The sequence below is a fragment of the Sturnira hondurensis genome, unplaced genomic scaffold (genome assembly GCF_014824575.4).
Source record: "Sturnira hondurensis isolate 20B ecotype Veracruz unplaced genomic scaffold, ASM1482457v3 Scaffold0011291, whole genome shotgun sequence".
Classification (NCBI taxonomy): Eukaryota; Metazoa; Chordata; class Mammalia; order Chiroptera; family Phyllostomidae; genus Sturnira; species Sturnira hondurensis.
Genome location: NW_028083922.1, coordinates 264349 through 285090, shown reverse-complemented (window position 1 = coordinate 285090; position 20742 = coordinate 264349). Strand labels below are relative to the sequence as shown.

The following is a 20742-nucleotide window of genomic DNA, read 5'->3' as shown; positions in this document are numbered from 1 at the left end:
ATCCACAAATTATGAAGCACGGGACCACTATGAACTGATAGTAATCCCGGATGAGCCACGTCTGCCAGAAGCTCTAGTCATCACTCTCTCTTATATTCTGATTTTAAATGTTTTTTCTACTCCTCAAGTCTAACAGTCTAACTTGCTTCCTATCTTTAACGCTTGTTTTTCTGATTCCAAGAGAAGTAGAAATCACTAGACAAAAACATCCTACCTGAATTTCCCACCATCAGATTGACAAGTGCTGCTTCATTAGCACCTGTTCTTTCCCCAACTCCTCTAAGTTTGATGGAGCAATTGTCACTTCTCATTTTTAAGGATTTTTTTTTTATTGCCAGTTGTCTATTCAGAAATTTTTAGACCTGTATCTCTTTCTCTGATTTAGACACTAAGACTTATGTCTTCTGAATTATTTCCATGTGTATTTTTAAAAATTGTAATTTCTCAGTTAAAAAAAAAACACATTTTTTCAACTTTCAACCAATGTTTCCATTTACTCTGAGGCAAATATGTTTACCCAATTGGCTACCCTAGGTATTTCCATTGTTTCACATCTTACCATGATAATTTTCAAACTAACTTGTCACCAAAAATTTATCTGTCCTGGCTGGGTAGCACAGCTGGTTGGAGCATTGTCCTGCACAACCAAAGTGTACGTGTTCAATTCCCAATCAGGATACTTACTTAGGCTGTGAGTTCGACCTGCAGCTGGGGTGCATGTGGAAGGAAACCAACCGATGTCTCTCTCTGCCTCTCTCTCTTCTCTCACTCCTGTATTCTTCTCTCCAGAAAAATCAATGAAAACAAAGTCAATAACAACCATCCTTGGGTGAAGATTAAAAAATTGGTCTTATTAATGTCTCCAACTTGTTAAATTCAGTAAATATTTCTCAGATTTATTTGATTTTAAGGAGCTATTTTCTCACCTCACTACTCTGTTCTTGAATTCTTTCACTGGCTGCCATAACATTCCCCTCATTTTCCAGTTGTCTCTCTAAGGTCGCCGCTTCTCAGTTCTACTTGCTATCTTTATGTCTTCTAACTCTTAAGTGCTAGTAGAAAGAGTGTATATTATAATAAATTTAAAAATCATATTGCCTTATTTCTTGTCAAGATGGTACAGTAACATCAAGCTTCGATTAATATGCATAACAAAATTCATGCAAAATATACAGGGTAAGCCTGACAGAAGCTATGGGCCTTGGGCTCTTGATTCAAAAGTAGGTTATGCTGGTCTAGAACTATCCGTGGACTAAAAGTGCTCCATGTGAAATTCGAGTGGCACTGAGAATTGGATGTAAACAAAGACATGGACTTTCAGAAGATTGAACTCAAGCACTCAAAGAGTAAGGGTTCAAAGATTAAGACCAAAGGTTTAAAGATTCAAACAATCCCTGGAATCTGATTGTTAATGTTCCTTCCAAAGGGTGGGCAAGGGGGAAGATTAGGGACTCATTATCCTGTTGTTAATTAATGTGTAGAGGCTAAGTAGCAAGAGGTGGTATTGAGGTTTACTCTCAATACCTCAGGTATTGAGCAGGTAAAACATGTATTATTATGAACATGATGCAGAAAGCCCAATAGTTCCAGCTGAAAGGCCATGCCATTGTGGCTGCTTGTTTAAGGGGGCATCAGAGAAGAAATAGATAATTTTGGACTAAAGACCTTGCTACCTAAAGAGGCTTGCTACACTGGACTGGCCAAAAACACTGGAACTTTTAGTGACGGGTGAACAACAACTTCCCTGCTCAAAATTTAAAGTATATGCATTTCAGTTACTGCTGCAAAACTGCTGTCTGCCTCCACTCTTCCTAACCCCTCTTGACACTTCTATACCAATCTCAGTTTTGTTAAGGACAAAAATTAGTAAGTATGAATTTAGGGTCTCCCGGCTTCCACAGCCATAAATACCTACCCATATATGCTGGAGAACTCTGGTCAGGTAAGGAAATTGGAAAACTTTGTTGGATACAGGTGACTAAGTCACCATCTGATCCAGTCCCCTTGGGATGTTGACTTGAAATAAATCACCAGATATTTCTCCAGCAAAGAGTTTTTGAGAAATAATAAAAAATTATAATTTGGGACATACAGTCTAATGGTGAACCATGTGCAAGTCCAGAGAAACAATGGAAAGGGATGCATTTTTTTTTCTGGACTTGGGAGGAACTGATGTAAACCCATCATGTCTATTGGAGGAAACTGAAACTTCAAAGCATAGTGATTTTTCATTGACAAAGTTATGGTTGCCTCCCATTGCTTGAGCTATGGGCAAGAAGGAATCTTTTCTTCCTTGTGCTCAATTAATAAATTAGCATCACTTCCTATCAGAGATGCAGGTGTATCTCTTCCTACTGGGGTTAGTAGTCTGTGTTAATTGACATATATACATTAGAGTTCTGTTTGCCAGCATCCTGACTCCATTTAAATTAGGTGTTTGTTTATTTTCACATGGGCTTGGGCATCCATATTTTGTTAATGAATTTTAGCCAAGATTCACAATGGAGAAAGGAATCTAACAAGACTGTTTTAGGGGCCTTTTGGGCCAGTTCAATGTACTGTAATTGCTGCTTCTACATTTATATGTTTATATATCTCATTCTAGAAGGGCCAGAAGGGGTTCTCTGAATCATAACGAATTATTGTAGAAAGGCTCCAGTACCTTTGAAACCCCATGACCCTAAGGACTCCTTTGAACTGTCAAGTCCTGTGACTGACTTTGTATTTTGGTGTCCTGGGCCTGGTTTTCTTCCCAGTTCAATACTAACCACTTCTAGACATGCTTACCAATACACCCTTTTATAAAGCTGAAATTGGCTTGTAGCTCGACCTTTGTTGGAACATAATACCTGATTCACAGAAGTCTTGTGACTCCATGGCCTGATAGTCCTGTTTTGAGGTAGGTCAACTAACAATGTGGGGAGACCTCAAAGGTTTCATTTATCAATAGGATTAGCATATTCAAAATCTCAGCCAGCCTGACAGTGGTAATCTTGGCTTTATGTGAAAACAGATAGTTATCAGTTTGGGGGAAATTTTATGCCGAACTTCACAGCTTAAAGTAAAGCTGCTGACTTAACAGGACTCTAGATGCATAAGGGGTATAGATTGATCTTCCTTTCTTGTCATGCCTTGATTTATTTAGCCATTCCCTTTTGATGCATATAGACTAATTTACAGTCCAGGTTATAAACGATCTTGAGAAAACACTTTTGTATATCAGTCTGTTTCCGAACTTAGAGTCATTTCTTAAAAATTCTGGGTGTGGCATTGCAGGGTTGAGTAACATGAATATATTCAGTGCTCTTGCAAGCTGGAAAGGTAAATAGTTCATGTTCACTCAATAGAAAAGTTCTTTCTTTATGATTTCTCCTAAATTTTTCTTTTTCTGCTATTAGACATTTAATTCTGTTGTACAGCCTTTGAAAAGTAAAAGTCATTCTGTCTAGTTTTAAAGTAGAAAGAAAGAAGAGAAAGAGAAAGAAAGGAAGGACTAAGGAGAGGGGTTAAGGAAAGAGGGAGAGAGAACAGTTTGGATTAAATAGTAGATCAATTCTAACTTTTATCTTAGAGACCTTTCTTTTATAATTTGCATCAAGTTTTCTGCTCTCAAACACTATTACAACTGCTTCGGTTAGTATTTGAAAAATTTTGTTTGCTGTTTTTCTGTTTTGTTATTTAACCTTTATATTCAAACTTAACTATGACTTAAGCCTTCTTAAATATGTGATGACATATTATTAAAATCTAATGAACAGATATAAGAATGGCTTCAATTTTTATTGTCAAACATATAAAAGTGGTCTCACCTCAGTTATTATCCCTGAATTATTAGAAAAATCAAATATGCTTGGAGGAAATTGTTTTTCTCAATATTTATAGAAAACACTGATTTTATTCTAATTATGAAGCAATTTTTGTAGGTACAGATGGCCAGGTAGGTGAGGTAGAAACAAGGTTGTGTTACAGGTTCAGAAACACTACACAGTTTGGTCAGTCGAGTGTTATGTCTATGACTACTTATGTAATACTAAGTTATCACATACTGGGAATGATATTTTTCTTAAATATTTAGTAAGTTGTGTACTATTTTACCAAATTCTAAGGCACAATTAATTTTTTGCAGTTGAATTTGAACAAAACAATATAAAGAGATCGCATTTCTAGTGTGAAGATAAGAGAATAAATTAAAATGCTGCCATTTCATTGTTGTGGAAAAACATGCCAAGAGAATGAAATGAGAGGGGCAACGACACAGGTTTCTCTCCTAAAATCTGACATCTTTTGTTTTTGGTGGGCTGTCTTTTCACGTGGTGTTTCATGGGACTTTTTCTGGAAGGGGTCAAAACAGAATGAAATTGGGAGGTGGTGGGGAGGGTTAGGTAACCGTGTGCTGCACTGAGCATGCTCAGCTTGTTTTCACTCAGAGCCCTTGAAACTTGCAATTCCCTCTGCCAGGGTTACTCTGCTCAGACCTCACCCGTTTTGTTCTTGACCTAACAAGTCTTGATTTGGTGTTGACATCTTGCAGAGGTCATCTTTATCCATCTTATTAAAGACAGTGCCCTCATTTTCTCCCAAATCACCTCTGATCCTCTTGCCCTGCATAGCACTCTGAAATAATATCTTCTAAATCTTTTCCTGCTTAGTGTCTATCTTCCTCACTGTGTCTGTCTTTTCCAGCATTATGAGCATCTAGAACAGTTCCTATGTTAGAGCAGTCACTCAAGAATAAATATTTGTTTAATAAACTCATACATTATTTACTGATAAATTGTTGAATAAGTAAATGAATGAATGACTTCAGATGGATGGTGAGATTTTACATTCCCTCATATCTCAAAAATTTTAACAAAGGTTGAATAAACAGTTGGTGTTAAGTCTTTATAAAACAATTTAAAAGCACAGATTCAGGGAATTTCATTAATTACAGGAACCAGAGAAAACATGTTACAAAATATCTTTTATTAAATTAATTTAAACACCCATGTAGCCTGGGCATAGTTAAACTTTGATAATACTGTATCAAAAATGTGTGTTATTGTGACAAATGTTCAATTTTTTTCTAAAATTATTCTAAATTACCTAAAATTCAGTTTCAAAGTAGACATTATAATAGAAAAGTTCATAGCATCGGTTATTTACAACTATTATAATTTACCTGTTATTTTAAAATATATATTGGAAATCCAGTTTGCTTAATCCATTATCCACTGAAAAATGATAAACCAGGTCAGAATTATAAATTCACAATTCTAGTAGAAAGTTTTTTATAGTTCATAGTCATTCATCTTAATGCTAGTTGTTTTCTTGGTCCACTGGTTAAATACCACAGCATTTAAACTGAGGACTGAAAAAAGGTTAAGTGGAAAATATATAGGAGAAATGATAGCATGTATCAGTAACAAGAAATTCTGTTAATGTTTTATAGTTTCAAGCCCTGGCTGGCGTAGCTCAGTGGATTGAGCGCGGGCCTGCGAACCAGACGATCGCGGTTCGATTCCCAGTCAGGGCACATGCCTGGGTTGCAGGCCGGAAAAATGACATGAGGTTTTGAGTAATATTTACAGTTGCTTCTAATTTTCTATATTGCACATAGATTTGTTTCAAAGAAGCCATTGACTTCTTCGACTTTGCTTCAAAGAAGGCAATGGTATTGACTCAATCTAGGTTTGGTAAATTTGTCAATATCCTTTGAAATTTCCAGCAAGCTTACTTAAGCATTAATAAAGTAACAGTTGCTGAAGCAACAAGTGAGTTACTACTGTATGTGTTCAATATTTTCTTTATTGTCCCTACTTTAGGCTCTACACGTGTGAAAGAAATCTCTGTATTTACACAGAGATTTATAACTCAATTGCCTACTTCACTTTCCACTGTATACTGTATATGATTAATACTTGTTTTGTTGAAAAGCAACCAAAGGCATATTTCTCAAGTATAAGTATATATATTTTAAATCTACATATAGATGTTAGGTTGTGTACAGTGTATAATATATACAATTTATAGAAGTTTAAACATAGGTATTCACATATATGAATACTTGTAATTTTTATCTCATTCAATTTTTTTGTTCAATAGAGCCTAGTGACTACTAACATAATGTTATGAGGTGATTTATTATTTATTATAATAACTAAATCCCAGTTTATCACACATATATTATATGAAACATTTTAGCAGTTATTATTATTTCAGTTGTATGAAAGTGGAAATCATGCACATGGAAAATCTGACTGTTTTAAGAAGGCAAAACTCAAGAATACCATCTTTTGTAAAGTTTAAGGAAATATTAGGGAAAGAATTAACAATAATGATAGTTTTACTTATTTACCCATTCATTTGAAAATATTTATTTAATGGCTCCTTCATGCCAGGCACTGTGCTTGGCAGTGGAGATACACAGCTGGACAAAAAAACAATCTTACTCAAAAAGAACTTAAATATTCTGTTGGATGATAGCTGACAATACATGACATAATTTCAGGTCATAATAAGTTCTGAATAAAATGAAAACATGCTAAAGAGATGCAGAGTGATAGAATGAGTAGCCACAAAAGATTCCTTTGAGTAACTGACATTAGAACAGACACACAAATGAAATGAGAGAATGATCCATGTGCGATGTATAAGGGCCAAGCTTCTAGACAGAAGGAATAGCAAATGTAAAGACTTTGAGACAGAAATGTGTACACATGTAAAGGTTAGTAAGGCAACCAGAATTATTGAAACAAAGTAATCCAAATAAGGCCAGAAGGATGATAGGATCTGTTGATGAAGTAACCAGGAGCCATCTCTTACAGTAATTTGCAGGCCAATATTAGATTTTATTCCATATGTACTAGAAGTTATTAGAGGATTCTGAGCAAGATGTGATAATCTGGTATGTGTTTTCAAAGAACTTTCTGGTCTTTGAATGAAGAACAGACTCTACCTAGTTGGCCAAGAATGAAAGCAGGAAACCAGTTAGAAGGCCTTGTTAGGAGTGCAGGCGGTGTGGTGTGACTAGGTGGACCATAGTGGAGCTTGTTCGTCACGTGTACAGGGAGTGAACCATGTTTCCTAAAATGCTTGTGGGAGCAAAGTGTTTGTTTATATTATACATTGCAAAGATCTTATAAGATCTTATAAGTGATCTTACTTATAAGTGACATTGATATTCATAATTGCTAGGTTAAATATCTTAGCTAAATCAGTTAAAATTTCTAACTTATTTCACATGTAGTGGCTACTTTAATTATTTTACACACTTATTAAGGCTTTCACAATATCGTGAAAAATAAATTAATACACAGAATTGGTTTTTCATTATTAAATTGGAAGAAGTATCAGAAGGATGCATTAGAGGTTTCACTGACTAGGTCATGTATTTTAAATAATGTCATTATGTTCTCTGATTACTAGGACTTCATAAACATTCTCTACATGATCAAATTTGGAGTGATTGTGCCATTCATGAAATACGCTTTGTTATATATGTTTTGTATTAGATAATTAGATATTAGACCAAAATGTAAAGTTACCGTTGTTCTAGGGGACTTTAATCTAAGGATTCCTATTAGCTATATAACTGCATAAAAAGAATTATTCTGTTCTCCCTAGATTGTTAGTTCTTTAGAAATTTTATTAAGTTACAAATAAATCTTATTTCTCGAGTAAAGCCAGAAAAAAAGTTTAATTTTAAAATTCTGAGTGATTTTCTTTGAATATTTTAGTAAGTTAAATTGAAACTGTATTCAGCAAACATTTATTAAATAGTTCCTGTGTGTCAGACTTTGTCCAATGCCCTGAGGATGTGAGATTAATTATGACCATAGGGCTGAATAAGACATATTGGGAAAGTTTCACATAGAATGATGGAATATTAAATTAATACTTATTAAATTAATAAGGCAGTTGCTATCCAGGCATCTTTGTGAAATCTCCAGGGAGAAATACTTTACCATTTCCTTTAGTTCAGAGCTATGTGCTTTGACTGAAAGAAATGCCTATAGGTTTCAAAGTGCTTATACTCTCATAGGAACAGAAACAATACAATTATGATGATATGTACATTCTACCTCCCATATCATATTAATTGACTTACATGTGAAAAACCAGAAAGAACATGTTCAATTATATGGTTAACTTTACAAGTGCTATAAAAATTCATTTAGAATATTTGAGGGGGCCTGAATGAAAGAAGGGGAAAGGCTAAAACATATAGATACAGACAACAGTGGTGATTGCCAGAGGAAAAGTGGGCGGGGTAGATGGAGGTGGGCAAAGGGGATTAATGGGGACTGAAAGAGACTTTGATTTAAAAAAAGAAAAGAAATTTATATTATGCTCAAGAAAGAAGGAAAAGAACCAAAGTTGTGACTTACAGAATTTGTATAGTGGAGAAAAGAAAAGATCATTCTAGGCCAGAAACACAGAAATGATTTACAAGGTGTGGTTGTGATGCATTTGAATGATTGCACAGGAAAACAGTGGGGAATGAGTATGGTTAAGTCATTTTTGGAGCTATACATTTTTAAGCTCTCACAATTCTTTTTTTCGTCTGTGAAAAGGAAATCACACTGCAAATGTGGTAGAGCTGTTGTGAGGGTTTATGGAAGTGCCATGGGCAAGGAATGCAACTCAGTCTTGGCCTATCATGGATGAGTTTCACACTAGCTAGCTACTACTATGATACTCCTTTTTCCTGATGCTGACACCCTCCTGATTCAGACCTTTGTCATCTCAGACCACTTCTTCAAGCCACAACACAAGCGTAACAAGTATAGTGGTTTTGTAAAGCCTATGCTAAACAAATCAGGTAGAAGTAAGCTCTCCCTTTTCTTTCTACTATTCATATGACATTACAATTTACTTATTCAGTTTTCTTTTGCTGAAACAGATCTTTTAAATAATTTTGACCTCTGATGTTTTCTCATACATGATTACTTTATTCTTTAAAATAAAAAATCAATTAGTAAATCTATTTTCATTAAATCATAACCTGTATCTACAGAGATACAAACTTCTTGATTGAATTTTATCGTCAAGCTCTTTTCTTCTACTACTCAGTCTTTCAAGAGATGAGATTTGATTAGAAGATACTACATCTATCATTACAAACATGTTTATTATGACATTTCAATTAGATTTCAAAATGATTATATTATTAATAGACTTCTAATGAAGTCAGATCTTATTTATAGAGAATGCTATTATGTACAAATAAATGTTCATCCTTACTGCCGCAAGATAATCCTGAGGATTGCTTGAATGGGGTTAAAAACGTATTTGTGTGCAATTAGAGACTGCTTAATTTGACAATTTACATTTTATAAGTTTTATGTGTTTTACTATTAATACTATAGCAATGTAGTTAAAACATTATTTTTTAAAAAATAAACTTTTTAAAGAGAAGTTTTAGATGTATAGAAAAACTATACAGAAAGTAGAGTTTCCATACACCTTCTCCCACCCTACTCACCCATACTCACTTTCTTTTAGTAACGGCTTTCTTAATGTCACACTGCCATTACTTCTGATGGACCGTCATTGATGCATTATTGTTAGCTCAAGTCTCTCCTCTACAGTAGTGTTACTGAACAGCAGGTTGGAGTCCAGCTGCCTACTGCCACCCTCTAGGCACAATTCTGGAGGCAAAAGGAAAGGAGTCTTTGTTCCAAAGCAACACAACTTTGGAATAAGAGCTTTTTACATGCATTAGTCACTTAAGCCTATCAATGAAGGCTAAACTCTTTAACTCTTTAGTTACAGCTTTAATCACTTAAGTTTATCAATCAAGGCTAAATTCAGCCTTGTTAACCTGAGTTCCCCTATCATTCCCCTTGCCAGTTTTAATTATCTTATTTCTATAGCATTTGTTTACAAACTAAAACAACATAAAATACAAAAGGTACACAGTTTTGGAATAATAGGAGGCTTATGCCTCAGAGACTGTTCTCTCTAGAACATCCAAAGGAAAATAACCCTGCCACCCTCTGCCAGGCCAGCCTGATCCTAGGCTGTGCCTGGAATTCCTTCTCATCAAAAATGCCATCCATTGGGAAATGAAGGCAGTTGCAGCACAATCATCCAGGCATCCTGGAAGAAGAGCCTGAGACTCAGAGCCAGCCAGTCAGAGAACCAGAAAGCCCAAAAGTGCTTCTTTTATTTCCAGTCCTCTCACCCATAATTCCGTGTGCCCTGGAGCCATTCAGCTTCTCAGCTAATCCAGTGCCAGGCTGTTTACCATTGCCTTGGGCAACCTCCTCCAACACCCACCCCCTTCCTACAGCTCCCTAGTGATTTGATTAGATTTCTAAGCATTCACAGGGTTTGTTCTTTGTGTAGTACAGTTTTATAGCCTTTGATAAATGCATGGTGTTACTGTACCCACCATACTGTTCTTGCAGAGTAGGTTGACTGCCCTAAAATGATCTGTGCCCCACCTATTCATTACACCCCTGTTCCCCTTTGAGCCTTTGGCAGCCACAGATCTTTTTAGTCCATAGTTTTGCCTTTTTCAAAATGTCAAATAATTGGAATCATGCTATATAACCTTTCAGACTGATTTCTTTCACTTAGCCAAACACATTTAGGATTCTTTCATGTTTCTTTTGGCTTGGTAGCTCATTTCCTGTTATTTCTGAATAATATTTCATTATATGTATGTACCATGGTCTGTTGATTGATTTATTATTGATTAAATGTTTGTGTATTTTGTTTCAAATAACAAGTTTCTTTTATAACTGAAAGTATTTTACTATGTAAGTTTTGCTCTTTTTCCCATTTATATTTGGAATCAGAATTGTATTTTAGGTAATGCTAAATAAATTCTGAAATTTGATATATATCTTGTCAATCTTATTGGTATAAGCCTATATAACAAATTTTTTGGAGTAATGTATTGGTTTTGTTTTTTAATATGTTATTTGAATTGTTTCTTTACTTTTGCTAATATCTATTTTGAATTAAAATTTTTTACCAGTTCAAAACATATTCACTTATGTGCTTTATATGTGGTGGAATTTTGCTTTCCCTGCCCTTGGAAGAGGGAGATTACGAAACAGCACAATGCTTAACTGCTGTACACCTATTCAATCCCAAACAGGAGCACACCACCACTTCACATCATCCTTTTTTTTTTAACCTGGAATCTTTGTTTCCCTAATAAAGCTGTGTAGTTTTCAAGCCATCTTCTTTTCTTTCTGTGTCAGAGTAAATGCTGTCTCCTTCCTGTGCAACATACACTGTCTGCCTGAACTCTCTACCTACCCTCCAAATTCTCTCAGACTGTAGTCTATTAATTACTGCCTTTGCTTCCATGTATTTTCCTTCCCATCTCTACAAACTCATGAATGAGTGAATGAATGAATGAGGTCTCCTTGACTTCATCTCTGGTTTCTGAAAAGCATGGCATCATTGCTTCCAGGTATAGATTTCTATAGCTTGGTTTTATGTTCTATTTCTAATGCTCAATTAGCTCTGAGCAAAAGAATGAGATTTTTAACTTGACATGATTTTAATTTTCTTATCTGAAAATGTGAATAATGGTAGGATTGTGTAAGAATTAATTGTGAAAATTCATGTAAAGTTTTTTATCACAATGCCAGTGATAAATGCTTAAGAGATATTAGTAGTTATTATATTTTTCTTGATTGTGAATATGAAATATGATGATACCTACCCCAGGGCCCAGAAGATGTGCTTTTATTTCCATTTTCTTTTTGGCCAAACATGAGGGTTTGTGTTATTGCATGTTTGCATAAGAACCATAGTTTGGAAACCTGAGAGGCACCATGCAATCATCAATAAGCTAATTATTAACTGTACACTTAGGTGGACATATAATCTAAAATTTAAAAACTAGCTAAAAATGTGTATAAAAATTGACATGATGAGCTTTTAATTATGGTCTATATTTGTAGCTTTTATGTTGTTAAAAAGTTTGTCAAGTGTACTGCTGGACAGTAGTTTTTTATAAATGGCACGGGGGGTCATGGCAGATTACAGACTGTAAAAAAATAATTATCTTTATGGAATTGAAAAGTTAATATTTTGATATTCAGACTTGAGTCAGTTTTCAATTCTCACTCAAATTAAATGAATATATTAATAATCTGAAACACATCTCTTTTTTAACCAATGAAAGTCTATTGAATTCAAATTATTCAAGTTCAACAATCAAATCTCTAAGTAGGCCTGAATGGCGAGACCTGAACTCAAGGTAGGTTGGATTTAACTGATGCACTGTGCCTTCCAGTGGAAGCCTTCTCTGAAACGTTGCCTGTGAGCACATAGGACATAAAAAGTTCCAAACATCTCTTGTAGTCTCTCTTCACTGATGGCTTATTCCCAAGAATAAGTATAGGCACTAGCAATGGTCTCATCAGTCATTAGTGAATCAAGCTCTTCGTTGGTTTCTAACAGCCTTTCATATTCTGCATAATCCACCAGAAATAAATGCCATTTGATAGGTTTTCCCACACCCTTCAAACTTGAACACACCCACTCACATCAAAAGTTGTAAAGGTCATGCCAGAATTCGTTAGTTCTTCTGGAGTGGGACATAGTGTTGGGACACATTGTCCAAGTCTGTCATTATTTAGCATGCGGAGAATGTTGTTTCTCCTGCATTATCCCATCCAGTAAATACCAACTTACTAGTTTTCTTATATAATCCTAAAAATGGCACCACACTTTGGAAACCATTATAAATCCAGTGAAATATGAAGGACACATTCATATCCTGCAGGTTCTGCAATTGGCGATAATGTAATTCCTTGCTTGGAGTCAGCCCTACACCCTCTGAAATTCAACTGCAGGGCATGATGGCTGTTGTGACCCCAGTTCATGTCATCTCCTTCTGGACGAGTGGGTCGCTTACTGAATGTTGAGGGAAATGTCTTTCTCCCTCCATAGATATTCTCAGAGATCCCATATGCAAGCATCTGTGAGCTGTCTCTTTCTCCCCATGCCTACAAATGCACACAAACACACATCCAAACTAGCAGTTTCACAAACCTAGCCACCCAGGGAAGTTTCTTCTGTAGGTACTCCAACAATTCCTGAGCCAAGGAAATAGCAGAGGCCCAATTTTATTTTTTATATGTCTTTCTGTCTACAATGAGCATTTCTTCTATACTGTCTGAAAACGAGATATGTTTATGAAAATAAAAGGAATGGAGAAATACAGCTTCCCATCATATATGGAAATAGATGCCTATGTTATTTTTAAATATTATAATTATTTCTTTCAACATATTAGAGTTTAAATTCATCCCTGACAGATGGTTATAACATGACGAGTGAAAAGCATTAGCAATTTAACATATTTAAGCTGCCGTGGAAAATTAGCAACTTTATAAAAATTGAAAAACTCATTTCCTAATGAGATTTAGGCAAAGCTGCAGATTTTCATTATATAATATAAAACAAATTAGAGGGATAGAAAGAAAACTCCAGGACAGTAAACAACATCAAATTAAAAGGTGATTTTCCACAATGTTAACTATTTAAAGACTAAAAGCTTTTAACTGTGCTCAATAGTGTTAAAACAAGAAAAATGATTATTAACTTCTAAAAGATTTGAAGTAGCTGTTAATATTACCACTTAGAATTTGACCAAAATACTTAAAAATTATCAATGTTTAGTAGCATAATGATTTAGGCACTGAATATATCATTGTTTCTTCAGTGTTTTCATAATATTTTTTCTTCCCCTTTATACTTGGCAATAAATTTTGGTTTGCTAATCTAGAAGCACATAGAAATGAGTAGCAGAGTAAATCAATACTTCAAGGCAGAGTGAAGAATGCTTTAAATGTTAATGTAATTGTTACTGAGGCAATTCTCAAATGTAATGTTTGTTTTAATTTGGTTACTGACTTTTTTTCTTGTAACTTAGAACTGTTTCTTTGTTTTTCTTTTTCATATTTCTCTCTATAGAAAGCTGACCTTGCAGTTGCTCCACTGGCTATTACCTACGTCCGAGAGAAGGTCATCGACTTTTCCAAGCCCTTTATGACACTTGGAATAAGTATTTTGTACCGCAAGCCCAATGGTACAAACCCAGGCGTCTTCTCCTTCCTGAATCCTCTCTCCCCTGATATCTGGATGTATATTCTGCTGGCTTACTTGGGTGTCAGTTGTGTGCTCTTTGTCATAGCCAGGTAACATGCTCACTTTTGTGATTTTTTTGGCAATTGTTACTTCCTTTTTCTAACTAATAATTGTCAAAAGTCACAATCAATTTTCTTTTTCTTTACTTCCCATGGGTGTACTGATGAACAATGAACTTTTAAGAGTCACATAACTTATTAAAATGTCCTAGGATGCCATCTGGGGCAGAAAGCATGCTGGTTGTGTCAGTAAGCTGTAATTGTGATAGAATTTACTCTTTTTAATCAGAATCTAAAAGCAGTCCTAATCACCATGATATAAGAACTATTTCATTTTGAAGATTTCCCTTGAACCAGAGTGAAATACTAGTATGTTTTTACCAATTTGAATTAATAAATCAATCATAAGAAAACCCAAACTGGTAAAATATAAAAGGTGCCTTCTTTTTTACTGAACCAAATCTAATTAAAAAAAGAAACATTTGAGGCATAAAAAGACTACCATGTTTTTATACATACAGTTTTTCAAATAATAAATGTATCACCACATATACTGCCTTATTTTGTTGACATGTACAGTTTATTTCAATCAAAGAATCAGAACTCAAATGCCCAGTTGAGAAGTAAGTAGTTCTATCTATACTTAACTGGCGGGGGCGATACCATGATCCTGAAGGTGGTTTTCCAGGGCGAGGCTTATCCCTTGCTCTCAGGATGTGCTGACCATGTGATTTCCCCAAATGTGGAAAACTTCATTGCATAATTTGTGCTAATGGGGGACTGAATTCACACTCTCCCCCTACACCCCAGAAAAGAAAAATGCTTTTATATTTACATAATGGCCTTTACCATAAATGATATAGCTTAATTATGTTAATTTTTGCTAATTTATTATTACTGTGGAGGTGGAAATTTGTAATCATTTCTCAGTTGTGCTTACCTCACTATCAAATTTTTAACAACTAGACCATTTCAATATGATTAAGTTTTCTTCTGCCTTTATTAAGAACATAAAACCATCTCTCAGGACTCAGAACACTATTATTACTCTAATGAATTTGAAAGTCCTGTATTTATTATTAATTATAGGATTCAAATTCAAAAAACTTCAAAAAACTTTGAATTTTTGTATTTTAGTACATATAAAAAGATAACTCTAAACCCAAGATGAATTAGAATTTTATATATAGTTATTTCACATTGATAAAATTTATAATATATGACTAAATATTTTTTGCCATATAATTAACATTAAATATGTTTTTAATTATATTAAACAGGTTCTTCTGATCCATTTATCACTTAAGTATTTATTTTTCCTTGAATTTAGTATTTTTACAGTGAAGTCATACATATTTTCCCAGCAGTAAAAACATTTACTTCACTCAATTAAAAGGAAATAAAATAGTTATGGTAATAGCATAATATTTTTGATATATTTTGTATATTCATTCCTTATACACAAATATTTTGATATATTTATGCGTAAATGTTTTACAAATTTATAATATTACAGCTAATTGCCTCAATATTAGCATTTAAGTACTTCAGGCAACTATCACTTACCTTTGACTGAAAACTCCTTTTGGAACTGTTTATACATATAACTTTCGCAGGTGTTTGGTCAAGAGTGTTAACACTGTTATTTGAAGTTCCTGTCCCCACGATAAATTAGATTATAAAGATCTCAGGCTTTTAGCTCTAGGTTCTTCCATGTCTTATGAAAATAAAGTAGCCTTCTCATTTTGGAGCATCTTTGACTATATATATATAGTCAATGCATATATATATATATATATATATATGCATTTATACATATATGAAGATATGTATATTTACACATATATACACTTTATTGTGACTAACAAAAGCCATCCTGTTTCAAATGTATTCAGAGATGAGTCTAAGTCTTACAGATTAAATTATTCAATGTCCAGAAGACTTTGAAATCTATTCACAAGGGAAACCGAAAAGTAAATATGGCAAGGCATAGAAGAAAACAAAATACAGAAAAAATCTGCAGGTACACATGTTTCTATTATTCAATAAATAGTTAGATATCCTATATTACATAATAAATAGTATTAAATATTCTTGCTAAAATAGGTTTTAAAAAATGCAGTAAAAAAATTCTTAGAGTCATTTTAAATTCCAAACTGAAACTCCCAAACCAAATGCTTTTTTTTAAATTAAAATCTACTTTGACATGGTACTGAGTTCTTCTACCATGGAAGAAGTTCATGAATGCAAATACAGAAACAAGTACAAGTTTCAATTGTACAACTTAATTACTTTTTTAATTTAAATGGAATTGTGATTTTGTTATCAATTTTTTAAAAATGTAGCATTTTCATTTTACCTAAAAATAAATACCTATTGGCCTTGAATGACATTCATAAAAATAGTTGATGGTTACCCAATTTTTCATGAATGCCATTCTTTTAAATATATTTTTCTAAAAAAAAATCACTAGTACCCTATTTCACTGGAGAAAAATTCACAACTATAAAATAGACTATAAAGCAGTCTGTTACTTATTAGAATAACAGATTTAAGGTTTATTAAATTATCTGCTATATCATAGTATTAACAATATTAATTTTATGATTAATTAAGAGCTGATCATAAATGTTATAATTTGTTTTTAAAAATTTAATTTAAAAGTAGACTGTGATTGTAATACATTTAAACATTTTTCTCTTACTCTTATTTTATATGGAAAAGCTGATCTAAAAAACACTAAACAAATGTTCTAAGTTTTAAAATAAGTATTTACAAGAGGTATGTGGTTTTATTTGAATGTCTGGGTTTGGTTTTAGAGTCTCTGATCTCTTGCAAACAGTGGCATTATTGTTTGTAGCATAATGACATAACCAGCATGCTTCCCTGAATTAGCTGAGAAATCTTATTTAGGAGTAAAGATGAGCCCGAGTTAAGGTTTTCTAGACAAATGGCATGTCCCAGGTATCCTAACAGTAGTTTTTTTTCTAGCAGAGGATTAGGAAGAAATCTTGTCCATTATGGGCTTGTACCTAATCACACTTGTTCCTTTCTATTCTCTTTTTCTTTGACCTAGGTTTATCAGTATAAAAATGTCAGTTAGTTATATAAAAACTGGTTAGGGAACCCACCCTTTACACTAATAATGAGAGGTATTTTTCACCTTGCTTCAAATATTTCCTTCATGAAAACCTGATGATATTGATACACTAAATACTATTTATAAAATAAGTCCATTTAAATTCTCATAATATAGAGGTTTTTTTTTGTTTTAACCATAGTTGTCTCCAAGACAACCAGAGCTGTGTTGAAATACAGCATGTAAATCTGGTCCAGGGTTCTTAGTAGTTTGTCATATGGAGATGAATAACTAAGGACCAAAATTAAAAAAAAAGAAATAATGGTGCACACATTTCCCTCCAACAGGATTGAAGTAACCATAATAATTATCCCCTGAGTATATGAAAAACATCAAATATTTTATTCTGACATTGACATTTAAAAAAAACTCTGGAGAAGAAAAATAGTACTATACCAAATTTTGTAGTAAGGATATTATTTAGAGAATTTTGTACACTACTTAAATGAACAAATGAGTATGGTTGAAATAGGAAAAAGAGTAAAATAAGGCAAGCAACATTGACTAATCAGGCCCTTCGTAGCAAGAAGAAAAACATCAAAAAATATTCAATGTGTTAAATACATAACATTAGTTTTTAAGCATAAAAAAGAATATAAAATTGCTTGTATATTTTGCATTTCATTGCTTTGCATTATTTTCAGAACATTAGAATACTGTGTATTGTATTATTGAATTAGGCAGCATTGGGTGCTATCCTTAAATCAGCTGAAGGGTTTATTACTGTGACCACCACAATATATGTTTTGGCTCTAACATGGTCCGTGGTCCACAAGATGATAAGGCTGTTGCCTTACTGAGAGTCCTTATACTGGTAAAAGTATTCTGTATATCTCTTGGCACTCAAAAGTAAAGATGTTCTAAACATAGTGTTTTTGATGGTTTAACTAAGTTCAGAAAACCATGTCCAAAGTGCTTGCATTAACAGCTTTGATCTTGGCTCCTGACTTGTGTGCAATAGTTTTTGTATTCCTGCCACAATGATGGGTGACATTTAATGTATGGTGAAGGGTGACAATGAACTATTATGCTCTTGGAAATGGATTACTGTTTTGGTGGGATGTTCAATGTTAAACTAATCTGCTGCCAAAAAGACTGTTGTCACACTGAAATGAAATGGCAATTTTGCTGTGTGCCTTGGCCACCAAATTGCCCACCTCTTATTCTAAAACCATTTCAGTTTTACCTTTCCATACCATAATTTTAGATATAAATATATGCATATATTTTTTAGTCATTATTTACTCACATATATTGCAAGGAAGCCAATCAGTTATTTTTATTCCCATTTAGCATTTTTTTTCTAAAATTTAATGAAAATTTGGTTTAAAATCATACTGTTTTGATAATATGCCTTTCACAAGTATGAAAAGGATTACAAGTTGATTATATTAACAAATACTTCAATTATGGACCTGAAGGTGATGCTGGTTAAAAATAAATTTACTTTCAAATATGTTTCTGTAGGAGATAAGATTACTTCTACATTAACATTTGTTATTTGGTAGATATATTATAAAATAGTGTAGCTCTTTATTATTAATATTTTCATTAATGTTTATGGCTACAAAGTAGACAAGTAGTCACAAGCCCAGAAAATTAATTTTTAGTTGGTAGAAGTAGTAGAACTGAACTAGTTGAAACGAAGGTGAATCAGTGACTTCTTTCCAGGTCTGGTGAACATGGAATCTTGATATTTGGGGCAGGAGATTTTGACTGAAATTGAGTATATTGGATATAGACGAGAATCTTAATCATCGTGAAATAAACATATTTCTTCCAAATTTTATAAGTATATTTTAGACATTTATAAGTATGAAAGATTTGAGAAAAAAGTAAAACAAAGATAATTTAAAAATTTACTTAATTTAAAAAAATTAAGTTAAAGTTCTCTTTCTGTAATCAGATGCTTGTTATCATATTTTTAAAAGATGTGTTCAAGTATCTTTTACATAAAATCTTTTATCATTTTTACATAAAATATTTTTATTGTTAAGATGTTTAGTAGATATGCAATAGCAGAACTCTGATAGTGTACACTTATTTTTCATATTCTATGGATAAATTATTTGCCTCTGTGTCTTTCCTTGCCTCCAAATTGAATTCAGACTCCCCAAAGTAGGAAAGCTGCTCTCTGCCACTGCAAGGGGATTCACTCACACAGTGAAATTGTTGGCCAATGAGCCTCTGAGAACTATAGTCCTCCTATGATCATTTTTCAATTCAGAAGTTATACAACATCTAGCTCAGTAAATCACAGATACTAATTTATAAATTACAGTCTATAGATTCACATTAAGAAACTCAAGAATGGGGAAATTTTGAATACTTAGTAAATTACCAGTATTATATGTGCTACCAAAACATGGCATCTCTGTTCTTAATGAGTGCTTTATGGAAGATGTAAATATGTTTCTCTCTCACACACACACACAAATCTACTGATAAGAAACAGTATTCTTGTAAGAAATTATTTATTTCTTTGAAAGCTTGGGAAAAGTGGTCTGGTGGCTTCTTTGCTGTGGCCACCATGCCTCATATATTTCACAGTGCTGAGAATGGCTTGTTTTGCTTCCTTTTTATTTCTTCTTCTTTTCCTTTTTTTCTCTTTTTTTTTGCCATAGTATAATAACTATTTGAGGTGATTCTTAAGAGCCAATAAGATGAAAAGAACCAAGCATTTCTCACCAAGTGATGCAGTTAATGTCCCTTATTTTGCAGCTTCTGTGCAGCTGCCTCCCCACAGCTGCAGAACACCAGGCACTGTGTGTCAGAGGTCATCTCCTAGCTGGTTTTGTCTGGTTCACCAAAACAAACCAGAACTGCTCTTGTTATTCTGTAGCCCTTAGTAAAATGGTCTCCTTAGACTTTAGGAGGTGGGGTGTTCTCAGTCACCTAAGAAAGGTGTTCAAATTCCTAAACTCTCCCCTCAAAGTCAGCTGTTTTTAAATCAAGTATTCTTTATAAAGCATGTCCATCTGCTATGTCTAATCAAAAGAGGTGAGAGCAGTGAAACCTGTGCAGGAACTCAGTGCAACAAAGATAATGAGGAAATATATGTTCACTAGGGGTTTGGCTTGTTTATTTTCTTTCTACATGTTTTTTGTTGTACATTGACAAACATTCTGCTCACCAAAAAGCAGTTGTCTTAAGAAATGTAGAGAAATAGGTCAGTTTCAGGGGGTAAGTGTGATACCTGAGCTAGTAAAATTTTATTTTTATCTGAATAAAGCTGACTTTTTTGCCATAGATCTTTCAGATAGATGCTTTTCTTATATAGTCTCATACTGGGTTGGTAGATCATATGGAAGAAGTCACTGAGAGAAAAGGAAAAGAAATGAATACGTAATGTTTGTCAACAAAAGCTGGGTTACAGTTGAGAACAATGGAGAGATTAAGGTATTATGTTCTTTTCTCAGTACATCTATGTTTTTGTGGTTGGTTATAAGGAACGAACTGATATACATCACCTACTCCACACCCCATCCCCCTGGAAAACGA

General features: G+C 33.7%; 1 protein-coding gene and 1 non-coding gene across 2 annotated transcripts in view; both read left to right on the top strand.

The window, feature by feature from the left end:
• GRIK2 (glutamate ionotropic receptor kainate type subunit 2) overlaps window positions 1–20742 on the top strand; it is a 589700-nt gene that overhangs the window by 448623 nt on the left and 120335 nt on the right. Inside the window, exon 12 of the mRNA XM_037059704.1 lies at window positions 13930–14153. Coding sequence (XP_036915599.1) covers window positions 13930–14153 — 224 coding nt within the window. The remainder of the gene's footprint in view (window positions 1–13929; window positions 14154–20742) is intronic.
• Window positions 14742–14903, top strand: LOC118996396 (U1 spliceosomal RNA). Its single transcript, XR_005068480.1, has one exon. It is a non-coding gene; the product is annotated as a U1 spliceosomal RNA (small nuclear RNA).